This window comes from Ostrea edulis, chromosome 6 (assembly GCF_947568905.1).
Source record: "Ostrea edulis chromosome 6, xbOstEdul1.1, whole genome shotgun sequence".
In the NCBI taxonomy this organism is placed as follows: domain Eukaryota; kingdom Metazoa; phylum Mollusca; class Bivalvia; order Ostreida; family Ostreidae; genus Ostrea; species Ostrea edulis.
In genome coordinates this window covers 53,286,932-53,300,826 of record NC_079169.1, presented here as the reverse complement: position 1 = coordinate 53,300,826, position 13,895 = coordinate 53,286,932, and the positions used below count along the sequence as shown (strand labels likewise).

Here is a 13,895-nt window from a genome sequence, read left to right as displayed (position 1 = left end):
AAATGATAAAAGATCTATATACTAAGGTGATAAAAAATATTACTTGAGCCTTAACTCAACACCCAGAGAATATGTATCTCATACTTACAATTCAATGTAATAACAGCTACACCCTTTATGATTGGGAAGTTTCAGAGCATTTTGGTTTGGATTGGTTCTATACTGTTTCATGTCCCTCTCAAAAATATTTCTCTCATATGGAGACGTTACCATTGTCGGTGAAGGGCAGCAAAATGTAGACCTATGCTCGTAGCTTACGGACTTTGAGCAGGGAGGGATCTTTAATGTGTCACACCTGTTGTGACATGAAGCCTCAGTTTTTGTAGTCTCATCCAAAGAAACCCCCATTTAGTAGCCTCTTATGACAAGCAAGGGATACTGAGAACCTATTCTAACCCGGATCCTCACGGAACTCAAAGCAGTTTAGCATGGGCCATAAATGCGCACTATGTATATATCAAAGATTTATGTCCGTATTCAACCAGACCAAAATTTTTTCAGCATTTTAAACTATGTCTCCAGGTAGTTACCCATGACCCCCCCCCCCCCCCCCCCCTGTAAAATGAGAATCTGAAAATTATTGCCTATCCTAATGCCCATCTTTTGTTAATATATGTAATGATGGTTGCTTAACATACATTTACCTGGAATTCACAACGCAATATTTGGTTTGTCCAAACAAATCTTGCTTGTTAATATCTCCACTTTCAAGGCCTTCTTGGACCAATGCTTGGATATGTGCTCTGAATAGGTCGTCAGTGGTTTCTTGCATCCACATCTCTATCTCTGGCATGGCTTTAATAATTTCCAAGATGTCTTCTTCTTTTAAGTATTCAAATGTTCTTTTCTCTAAGTTTTCCAAAAGTTCTGTATGGGTAGAGAGCCATGGATTGAACACTACTTCACTATAGTAAGCATAGAGACTTGTGAGGAAGCCTGACAGCTGTTTTCTTGTGTGATTAAATCCACAATGACGTTTACATGCATACTCAAACCATGACAACACAATTTCATCAGCATCCTTTTCTGGGATTTCTTGAAATCTTTTCTGTAAGAGACACTCTGCAACCAAGAGGTGCACTTCTCTACTCGGTGATGCTGCAAATTTTCTCATTAGTTTCAGCTTGGTATCAGTATCACTAAATAGTGATCCATTAATGCAAATCTCTTTTAATTTGGCATATGATGTCCTCATTTGATTTTCAGTGGCTTTGTCAAAACTTTCTAAAATACATTTTTCAACTTTGGCCTGAATTTTCTCACAAGAAATGAATGGGCACCTCTTCATCTTTTCCCATTCCTTTGTTACTCCCAAAATGTCACCTCTTTTTGAGGTTTCAACTAAGATTATTTCACATGCAGACTGCAATATGTCCAATGATGTATCACAGAGTGCTCTTTCTTGCATCAGTGTTTCACATACCACAATCTGGAGGTCAAAATTCAGAATTCTCTGAAGTTTTTCAACAAATTGCAATGTCTTGGATTTTTCATCTTCCTCTGCTTGCAAACTCAATCTTTTGACAAAGGTTTTCAAAATGCACTTAGCAGGTTCAATATCACCATGAAGAGACTTAACAGAACATACAGATCGAGTACCTTTGTTGTGATCTGACAGTAGTTTGGTAAACATGTCCACATTGTAAAGTGGATACATGCAATTGAAAAAAGAAAGCAAATTAGCCTGATCATTGTCTGCTGCAATGTAAATCATCTCAAAAACTCTGAGGTAAACTTCTTCCCTTTTGAGATCACATTCTTTGGACACCATTGTACATTGATGTAAAATCTTTCTTGCAAAATCAGAAGGGATATTAGCACGCAAATCCATGTATGGATAAAGTTGTACCACTAAAGATACAAAAACCATACAGTTTCCCTTCTTTGTCAAATCTTCTTTTAACACAGTATGTATCATACTTATAATGATGTTTTTTCTCTGATCAATTGTTAAATGAGAAGAAAACCTCTTCATTTCATCCATTTCCTTCATAAACCGGCTTTCCTGTCCATCGATGACAGACTTTATTATGTAGTAACAGTGAGAATAATAAGCATCCTCCACATGTTTGTAATCCTGGGATGCAAATGCCAAATACAAGTCAGACTGTTCTGAAAAAATCTTCCTTGTAATATGCATCTTTGTGTTCTTGAAGAACTTCCAGTCCATGAAAGGAATATGTAAAGATGCATCACATTCAATAGCGTAATAGTAATTGAAAAGTCTTTCAGGTAGAGAACATATGACTTCAACTTCCCAAAGATCAGTATCAGGTATCTTCTTCAATTCATATCCATCAATTTCTTTGTGGCAATCACTACATAACTTGACTTGAATTATCTTTTTTATGTCAACTGGGATGTGGATTCTAAACCGGTGCTGAAATAGAAACAAAACTTTTATACATATATAGTCCCTGAAATGTTCTACTTTACCATTTTTCCGTTTGCTCACCGTGCACTCTCTGTACGTTCACTGAGTGCTCTCCGTTTACAGTTTTGTGTTCACAAATCGTACATCATGCATATTCAACGTTCACAAAGCGTTCACCATTCGTTGTCATTCAGAACACCAAAGTGAAAGGATCGATCTTCACAGCAATGCAAAAATGAATAAGGAATGTGTGCATAAGAGTAAAAGTAAACTTTCCTATCATTTCAGAAATTTAATTTTGAAGTCGGGATTATCAACTGTGAAAATTTAAGGAAAATTGCAGATCACTCACCAATATCAAAGAATAGAATAAATCATTTTTTATCCTTACAGAACATAACTATTGTTTGGTTAAAAAGTGGGGGAGTACAGTGAAACTTCTCTAAACCGGCCAGCTCTTGGACTGAAAAAAAAAACCCCTGCAGGTTTAGAGGGGTGGCCGGTTTACCAAGAATTTAGCATTTAGACATTTTATCTCAATATTCACAAAGTAGTTACTGTTCACTTTGTCCTGGTGATCTAGACCAATTATCAGTGGAGATCAATTTAATCCGTTTGAACCTACAGGTAATTATAAATTCTCACTGAAATCATCTGATTTTAAACTGAAAATCTATAACAGGATGCATAAAGAAAACACAGAGGACCATTTCCCTATAAAAACTGTTTTACATTGAATTTATTTCATGTCTTATATCATTGACTAACTTGTTTGGAAGTTTTGAAAAGTACAGTATAGTATTTATGAAATTGTAATTTGAGTATTTCTTAGGAATTTTAAGTCTATGGAAACCAAGAAAATTAATTTATCTTTTATTAATTATCATTAACAGTCATGGGTTTGCTCTTTTATAAACTACCGCTTATAGCCAAGCAATAGTATGGTGTAACAATATGGAGTTTGATACTGTATTCATGATTCAATATGTTCCTAACTGTTTTTTACATTTGGTACAGAATTCGGAAGGGTCACTTGGATTAGCCAAGTGTCACTTAACACCCATGACAGCCCAGGTATACAATAGAAATTATAGAGGCCACTGGTGTTTTCCCATCTGGCCAGTGGGTCAGTCAATTCGCACACCTTGCCGATTTTGATTACCCTCTGGCCAAAATGTTCTTGTTTTCAAAAAGTGGCTGGTATTATAAGGGTAAATTACACATTTTTGTTAAAGGATCGACACATCGCATGTTTTTAAACTTTTTAATTTTTTCAGCAAAATTAATTCATTTCATGCCTAAAACTACTTTACATGTGTTTTAAGGTATTCAATGTATAATGACCATATTTCATATCTAATAAATGGATGGTGGAATTTTTGTAATAATGGTATCATTTTAAAGGGTTCATCAAATAAAAATAATCCACCATAGGAATTTTCAAAATTTTGTTTACTGCTTGATTTATTTCACCTAGAATTTAACATTGAAGTATATGGGAAAAGCATGTTTTATTACAATATTTTAAAAAGAAATTAAATTTTCATACAAATCTCTTGGTAGAAAGTTACAAACACTTTCTCTTAATGAAAATATGAAATAAAATTAATCATTGACCACACACATTTTTAGAAAATTAGATGTTTCTAATTTTTTTTTACAAAGGGCAGATAACTCTTCCAAAAAGTTTTAAGTGCAAAAACGTCAGATTCTAATCATTTACCAGTCATGTGAATTTCATCTTCTTCACTTTCATCATTATATAACAATAAACATTTATGTTGATCTAAATCCTTCAAAATTGTTCATTATCCTTTCATTATACATGGAATACCTTAAATGAAACAGTTTGCGTAGTTTTCGAGTTTGAAAGCGATGAAATTCAAATCTTGCGATATGCATATTTTCTTCGATATTTTACGCACCATTATCTGTGACGTCATATGCGACCTCGAGCGAGAAGATTTGAAAACAGCTGTTAGTCATTTCATAAACAGATTAGATTTAATTGACAAACAAACAATTATCACATCAATGGCTTGTAAATAACACTGCATTAGGGTATTTTGTGCCGTTTAAGGGTGTACTTGCTATCAGTAGAGAGGATATGGACTGTGTTTTTCCCCCCAATTTTTGAAGGAAGGTATGAGGGACAAGCCGTGAATATTTTTTTGTCAGCACAACGACTTTACCTTAAAAAAACCCAGTAGAATTTGTCCCTGTACTTTTTCAAACAAGCACTTGGACAAAGACGTAGATAAACTGCGAGAAAATGGTTCTATCGAAGCTACGCACTGTTACATATAGGGCTACGGCATATGCTTTCCGTTCTGCTCTCAAATTCAATACACACTCGCACCAACTGAACTTCACCTTGTAACAACATATAGGCAGAACTTCGCTAGCAATGTCTACTAACTGGTAGTTTTAAAAAAGAAATTTAAAGATAAAAGATAATTGAACTTTCAATTATAAATAATAAAATATGATATTTCCCAACTTTGAATTGAATTTTTTTTAAGGAATGCATACGTCTTTACAACAACAGCACGCCGCGCTCCCACTTCCTAAGTAACAATGTGTAAATAACAAAAAATAATGATTAATAAAATTGCTTGAATAAAATAAATTAAAAGTATTGTGATTTTCACAATAAGTTTGATCATTTTTATTATTTTTGTTGTTGTTGCGAAATGCACCCGTGACAGTAGGCCTAGTTGTCAATGATACATATTCGTATCATAATTTAGGTCTATCTAACTTTTCCAAAAATAAATTTAATAATAATTGCACAGTTTATTTTAGAAAAGCACCAACGCTAATTACAGTTGTTCACAGAAATGGCATTACCAAATAGTGTTTAGTCAGTGATCCCATGTAAACATTATTTACTCGCAAATTTATGCAGATATCATACTCGCTTTCCTCGCTACATTTGCAATTTGGGTTGCTATTTGTATGCACTGGTGGCTAAAAGATATAAGACTCGGGAAATTTGTCAACATCGAAATAAATGTTATCCGTGGTAAATAAATTAGGCCCCTAAAACCTGAGTTTTTCAAAATATCTAACACTGCTTTTACAACAAGTTGACGTCACTGTACCACGTGACTACCTATCTAATTAAGTAGGCTTTTTGAAATTGGGGCTTAGATTTAAGTCCGTATTGTGGCTAATTATCGCAATACTTCAGCGAACAAACTATTACAATTAATTTCTATAAGCATAAGGAAGACAAAATGCATATAATTCTGTATACTTTGAAAACACGAAATGTGTCCTAACAAAATGTACTTTAAAAAGTGGCCGATGTTCAGTTCTCAGGGGTGGCTGGTTTTAGAAGACTTTCTTTGTAAGGAAATGTTAAGATTTCTGCCAGCTAGACTTTAAAAATCGACCGATATGTAGGGAGAACCGGTTTTCTGAGGGGCCGGTTTGAAGAAGTTTCACTGTACTACTGAATGAGAAATGTAAAAGCCTGCATTTATGAATTCAACCCTTATGCATGTACATGTAGCAAAGGAAGAGCACTGGGACATGTAAAAACAAGAGGCCCATGGCCCACATCGCTCACTTGAGTCACCTTAGCCCATATTTAAAGATTTTCCCTACATATTCGCTGCCTCATTCTTACCCCGGGGGGGGGGGGGGGGGGGGGGGGGACCATGATTTTTACAAACTTGAATCTGCACTATGTCAGAAAGCTTTTATTCAACTGTAAACTTCTCTGCCCCAATGGTTCTCGAGAAGCAGATTTTAAAAGATTTCCCCCATATATTTCTATGTAAAACTTTGATTCCCTATCACAGTTGCCAACCTCCAACATGTAAAAAAAAGATCTGGTCATATTATGTGTCACGTCATTCATGACATACTTACTAGGATGATATTTGTGTTAAGTGATTATATATCAAAAATATTTACAACATAAATGTGTGTATTGTGTATTTACATGTATTGTTCAATCAATCAACATTAAGTTTGTATGAAAAGGAAAGATAACTCTTACATCTAGAAGAATAGTAAGTTATCTCACCAAGATGGCAGAAATTCAATTCATCGCGAAATTCGTTATAACACCATAAATTTAAAAGAATAAAAGCCACTGGCGGTTTATCGAGAGTTGACTGTACATTCTACAATCATTTCAAAACTCTATTGAACTTGTGAATGTTGATGATGAAATGAGATATGAACAAGCATTCCCCTAACGGCACCCCCATTAATTGACGACTATACTTAATATTCGAGGAATTAATGTACATTTGATGTTATTTGACCTTGAACTGTGACCCGAAACATTGGTACCAAGTCAACATGTTTACCGGTGTTGAATTAATTTAATGTTTTGTTGTTCATAGAGTTGATACATGTAGTTTTTAACAGGAATGAAATAATAGTCATTGCACAAAATACGTGGGGAAAATATCTAGATAATCGTGCAAATGGGACACAAAATGCATGAGGGAAATATTTAAATGAAACACAAAAGAACACACTGATAACATTGTTATCTGTATATTAAATACTTATAAAGGACTTCAAAATACTACTTACTATCAACTGTTTGAAGGCCAATTTCAAACACTCGCAACTGCATGAATGCAGTAAATTGAGAACTGCCGATGCATTAGACTTCGCTCACTGACTACACAACAAGAGTACCACCAATGGTACATAATAAGCCCATGAAAGGCTAATATAGGGTGCTTTTCTTACACCATGATTTGTAGAACTGCCCCTCTGAAAATAAATCCCACTTTTTTGCTTAATTGAAGGATATCCCTGGAAGTCCTGGGACTTCCTTGTGAAGTCCCACTTCTCCCATGTCCTAATGCAGTGGGATAATACAGGACTTCATGTTTCTGCATTTGTCCTGGAATATCCCACTTACATCAAGAGTGACTTTGCAAGAATTTCTAGGACATATTTATTACCTAAATGTCTTACAAAGTCCCACTCTCATAGCAGCAGGTTTTTCTAGGACATTCTTGTGTTTTTCAGGACTTTATTATAAAATGAAGATGAAAACATCATCCCAGAAATTCCCTAAAAATCTCATACTTGATACATTCAAGATAATGCAAGACTTTACATTGCTTTCCAGGACTTCGTATTAAAAGTATGCAAAGAGAGAAGTCTTGCAATTACCCTCAAAATCTTACAACCAGTGAAGTCAGATTATAAAGGACTTTAATGAGGGTTACAGGACTTTTAGATATTAATTGTTACAAAATTAAATCCTTGTCATATCAAAGAAAAGATTTTACATTTTCTGGATTACCTTGACATGTCATTGCTACATAGTTCAGGCTAAAAAAAACCTATAAGAACAGTGAATGATTCGTGGATAAGAACATTTATGTATACAACAACAATCATGTCATAATAAGTTGTAATAGAAAAGACTATATTTCATCAAAAGTAGACTTGAAAAATGTTGGCTATGAGAACACTTCTTATAAATTTATAATGACAACAATCTGAACTTGAATAAAAATCACTTTACTGTCAAATGCGCTATTGAAATCCTCAATGTCACTTGAAAGACTACCATAATTTGAGTTTTGAGATGCTTCATCACAGGAGTTCAATCGGGTTTGTCATGGGTTTTTTTAGGTTAGAATATTGTCCAGTGTATTATTAAGATCATTTTGATAACAGATTTCCAGTTCCTGGGCTACCTTCTTCAAAATAAAGAAGATCCCTTTTTGTGAAAGAATGTTCAAAAATTCATCAGATTTTGTGGTAGGCTTTTCCATTTCCAGAGATGAAACAGCGGCATTAATGTTCGAAACTGAACTTAAAAAAATGTCTGTATCAAAAGGATTGCAATTCAGGCTCAAGTGATGATAAGTTAAAAGGATTTTCCAATGTCACGGTCGTATCACTTGAAGTACCAATGGCATATCAACTTTTGGAAGTCACCACTGAAGATTGCAGTTGATGTTTTAATATTTAGTACATTTAGGAATTCGCATGTTTACATCTTTCTTGCACAGCATGTACCTTTTGGGTTCTCAATCTCCTGCAATAATGATTAATTACAAATTATTAATGAAGAAACTTAATTTTCAAGACACTGATTAAAAATTTTATATTTAGAAAAGTTTCTTTGACACATCAATGTTTTGAGGTGCAAATAGCAATAAATTATCACTGATGGATACAATCAGCTTGCCATGCTAAATTTTGTAACCGTACTGTCCGTAGTTATTTTACGAAGCAGTAATAATTACAGAACAAGGTCAACTGATCGAAACAGAATCATAATGATGGATATCCATGATACAATGTTCTGGTGATTATACCCTTTCCATCTAGATCGAACTAGTCAATGGTTTACGTTAAAAAAAAGAGTAGTTTGTTTTGATATGTTAAGCTGTAAATAGAATGATTGTATCGAGGAATTTCGAGTGGTCCAGCGATCAAGCGTGTATTTTTCCAATGCATGTAATCATTTACAAACGTAAACAAAATAAGCATATGGTACTTACAGAGTGTCATCCGTTACCCCGTAGTCCTTTTTCATTCCGATGTTATTGATTTCCATTCACAAATCTTTAAATCATAAATGACTTCTTTGAAAGTTGTAACTTCCGGTGATGTCGTTTCGGTCAACTTGTACAATGTACGAAGCTTGTCGTGTTTTTTTCTTCTCCCCGTTCTAATTCGATATCAGATATATCATGTATAAAATATATCATATGTATATATATGAAGTCTTATACACTGGGTTTCCACTGGTCGATTGTATAACTTTTCACTGATCGTCTTTTGGTTACGTGTTGACCTGGGGACGAGTCAGTCAGTGTACGACCTGACGTTCACGCAAGTGATCAAAGCGCTTTTTTTTTCAATGTTCCTTTCTGGGCGCGAAGTCAGGGAAATATTCGCAAGGATGGAGAACATTCAACAGAATCAGTATGCAATCAAGCATGGAATGGATTCCAGATAGGAATATAGGATTCACCTTACACTCAGAAACTGGGAGATAGGCCTAGTTGTTCAAAATACACGGCGTTGCTGGTTAGTATTTTTACTTTTGGTTTGTAATAATTCGTCTCTTTTGGTAGTCTAGTGGAATTGTCACACCTTAACAAATTATCATCCTGTTTCCAATATTTTTATCTAGTACATGTTCTCTTTCATTGTAGCATGGACTTGAAGAGATAGTTATGAATTTAGAATATCATCAAGTGACTTAAAATTAATAAGGCACTGTTTTCAGTGGATGAACCGACATTATGCAGTGTGACAGGAAAACGCCCGTGAGACCAAAGATGGCTTAGATAAAAGGGAAGACGATGCAGAAGGTGCATATATACAAGTTCAAGACATAGATATTTTAAATTTTGCATGATGTTCATTTACAAAACCTGTTATGCAACCTCTCAAATAATTCATTATGCTATCTTTTAAGCCTCTGTACCAGAGGAAAATCCAGAGATGGCCCTCAAAGAAGTTAGAAACAAGATGAGAGACTGTCTCAAGTTGTTTAGGTCTGGAGCCACCTTCCCCCACCCACGAGTCGAAGAAATAGATCTTTGAACCAGGTTACCCGTGACATCAAGATAAACAAAATTCAACTTCAGGGACAATTTGATAATACCTGTTTAAATTTTTTTTTTTAGCTCACCTGGGCCGAAGGTTCAAGTGAGCTTTTCTGATCAAAATTTGTTCGTTGTCTGTCGTCGGCGAAAACTTTTCACATTTTCATCTTCTCCAGAACCACTGGGTCAATTTCAACCAAACTAAGTGACACAAAGCACCCTTGGGTGAAAGGCTTTCAAGTTTGTTCAAATGAAGGGCCATGCCCCTTCAAAGGGGAGATAATCGCAAAAATACGGTGGGGTCATTCAAAAATCTTCTCAAGAACCACTGGGACAGAGAAGCTGAAATTTACATGAAAGCCTCCTGACATAGTACAGATTCAAGTTTGTTAAAACCAATGACCTGCGCGGGGGGGTGGGGGGGGGGGGGGGGTGGATTGGGTCTCAATAGGGGATCAAAGTTTTACTTACAAATATACAGGGAAAATCTTTATGAAAATTGTCTTCTCAAGAAACACTTGACCAGAAATGCTGAGATTTACATGAAAGCTTCCCGACATAGTGTAGACTCAATGGCTTCAAGCAGCATCAGCAATCAACGTCAGAATGTGACATACTTTATTTGCATCGTAAAAACAAGACCAATCATGTACTCTCTATGTAATATTTTCACTTGGCATAAGATGTATGTGTACCAAGTTTGATGGTCTTTGCTCCAACGAATCAGTATGCATACTGCTACTAAGACCTTGACCTTAAGAAACAATAATCATCCTCCACTTGGCATCAAGTGTATTTGGACAAAGTCTAACGGTCCTAGTCCCAACATTTCGGTTTGTATACTGCCTACAGGTTTTCCTACTAAGTGATACTGTGACCTTGACCTTTGACCTTGAAAAATTATATGCATCTTCCTCTCATCATGGGGATCAAATGTACCAAGTTGCAATATAATTGAGCTTACAGTTCAGCTTGTATCCTACCTACAATGTTTACCAATTAAGTGATACTGTGACCTTCACCTTTGACCTTGCAAAATAATAGGCATCTTTCTCTTATCATGGTGATCAAATGTACCAATTAGTTGCAATATCCTGGAGCTTATGGGTTGGTTTGTATCCTGCCTACAAGGTTTTCCTGCTAAGTGATACTACGACCTTGACCTTTAACTTCTGAGCTTGAAAAAAAAAGCTTCTTCCTCTCATTATGGTGATCAAATGTATCAAGTTGCAATATTTTGGAAATTATGGTTCAGCTTGTATCATGCCTACAAGGTTTTCCTACGAAGTAATACCATGACCTTGACTTTTGACCTTGAAAATCAAAAGACATCTTCCTCTCATCATGGTATCAAATATACTAAGTTCTAATATCCTGTAGCTTACGGTTCGGTTTGTATTCTGCCCACAAGGGTTTCCTACAAAGTAATACGACCTTGACCTTTGATCTTGAAAAACAATAGGCATCTTCCTTTCATTATGGAGGTCAAATGTACCAAGTTGTAAAATCCTGGACGCCGTTTCATCAATAAGTGTAAATTTTCAACTACCGGTAACGAAGTCTTACGCTGACTATGTCTAAATCTAAATCTAGTAAGGCCAATTAAGTTGATTATCATCCCCGCCCGCCCCTCAAAAATCGGCCCGCCTGAATTTTTTTTTTATTTTGCGGAGTTTACGATTTCCGGAAAATTTTCAAGTCCAACTCCGGTATTAACACTTCTTGTTTACATTTCCGGTATAGCAACGTGAAAAGCCACATGAAGGAAATAGATCATACTATAGTTTTCTTAATTTCTCACCTTCTTACGGGCGGAAATGAGAGGAAAGGATTAATGTGCTTCATATCTTGAAGAAGTTTGGTATCTTTCTGTGTTTGAAATTAAAGCTTAACCCGGAATTCGTCTGTGAAATAAGCATACACGTCGTAGATCCATCTGGCATTAAATGATGTACTATTCGTTTGTCATTAATATTTTTCTTAGAAAATAAAAATTAAAAAATAAAATCCTCCCACCCGCCCCATACTTTTTGGTAACCCTGGATGATAATCTACTAATTAAGTTGAATTGGCCTTACATATAATCTTAGTCTAGCGCAAACCGCGTTTCATGAAACGACGTAAATACATGCGTACGTTACTACTCAACTAAGTTTTCAACTAAGCTTATGTGCTTAGTTACCGCGTCCTGAGCATGCGTACATCATACTTTTTAGTTTTTTTCACTTGTCATCTGGACCAAAATAATGAATGAAAACAACGCAAAGAAAATGTACAAGCGGAATTCAGGAGGAGACAGAGATGGCAGTAAAATTTTCCTATACCATACTACTTGGGCACTGCATACTAAATCAAACATATCACTCCATAAACAAAATTTGTTTTTATCTATATAGGCCTATATGTACCGTATATATTTTACATCTTTCTTCTACAAAAAATAGTTGTTTTATGATTTCAAAGGTTATTATATCTTAAGTGCATGTAGGTCGACACGATACATCTACATTGTATTATTAGATATTAACTAATATTTATACTTTAATTGGATAATTAATGTAGACTCATAGGCCTAAATGTGTTTGAACAAATTGAATATGTGTACATATTTTACAGTTTGGGATTATATACAGGCACATATACCATCGTTTTGCAAAGTGACGAGGGTGGGAGGGGGGGGGGGTGCAGCAGCTGGGACATAAATTAGATGTTGGCTTTTCAAATAATCTTTTTATCTTGCCTTATAATGCCAAAAAAAAAAAAAAAAAAAAAAGTTTTGTCCTATCTGCAAAATCCTAATTCGGAGGTGGGGTGGAGTAGGTGGTGTTGGAATCTTTTGCAGTGATTTCCACAATTTTTTCTCTCTCAGGTTTCATTTTCATCAATCGTGGGGGTGCTAGAGTCTTCTATTATGAGCTGAGTGCCTCAAAACATTTTCCTACAAACATCATGCGTGTGTGTGTGTGTGTGTAAAATTTGTCGAATCAAAATGATGGCGCAATATGATCAACTACATATGGTGACTAACAATCCCACAAAATATGAACAAAATCCATTGAGCAGTTTCTGAGGAGTTGTGTCCACGAAGTGTTCTTGTACACTGTAGAATGTTAAAAAAAGTCCCACAACTCCTGTAAAAATTCTCAAATCAAAATGATGGCGCAATATGATCAACTACATATGGTGACTAACAATCCCACAAAATATGAACAAAATCCATTGAGCAGTTTCTGAGGAGTTGTGTCCACGAAGTGTTCTTGTACACTGTAGAATGTTAAAAAAAGTCCCACAACTCCTGTAAAAATTCTCAAATCAAAATGATGGCGTAATATGATCAACTACACATGGTGACTAACAATCCCACAAAATATGAACAAAATCCATTGAGAGGTTTCTGAGGAGTTGCATCCACAAAGTGTTCCTATAGTGTACCATGCACAAATTCAACAAAGTCCCATAACTCCTGTAAATATTGTCGAATCAAAATGATGGCGTTATATGATTAACTACACAGTGACTAAAAATCTTACAAAATATGAACAAAATCTGTTGAGCGGTTTCTGACGAGTTGCGTCCACAAAGTGAAGTGGGATGGACAGACGGACGCATGGACACCAGTATTTCAATATCCCCGTCCGCATTCCGGTGGGGGACAAAAAATGTACAATATAAGAATTTTAAATTTCTTTAAAACATGTCCATCAAACATTATGAAATTCAAACTTGATCTGTAATTAGCCACTCTGAAATTACAATGCAAGTTTCAAATTAACCTACGGCATGTATTACGGAAAAAAGTCTGGAAAACCAACATGGGACAGACTGACAGACAGATGGAGAAGAAGCTATAGTCCCCTTCGGTTTTACAAACCGGTAGAGGTCTAACAAGAGGGTCTTAGGCCAAATCGCTAACCTGAGTCACCTTAGCCAATATTTGAAGATTTTCCATATATATTAATTTGCATGTA

General features: G+C 35.4%; 1 protein-coding gene and 1 long non-coding RNA gene across 4 annotated transcripts in view; both read right to left on the bottom strand.

The window, feature by feature from the left end:
* Positions 1-13,895, bottom strand: part of LOC125646740 (uncharacterized) — a 149,239-nt gene that overhangs the window by 20,294 nt on the left and 115,050 nt on the right. For all 3 annotated transcript variants that reach the window (XM_056139987.1, XM_056139986.1, XM_056139988.1), the window contains one exon: positions 645-2,380. In XM_056139987.1, coding sequence (XP_055995962.1) covers positions 645-2,380 — 1,736 coding nt within the window. The remainder of the gene's footprint in view (positions 1-644; positions 2,381-13,895) is intronic.
* LOC130046844 (uncharacterized) lies at positions 7,551-10,329 on the bottom strand. The gene is made up of 2 exons (XR_008795876.1): positions 8,872-10,329; positions 7,551-8,402 (listed from the first exon to the last, which is right to left on the bottom strand). It is a non-coding gene; the product is annotated as an uncharacterized LOC130046844 (long non-coding RNA).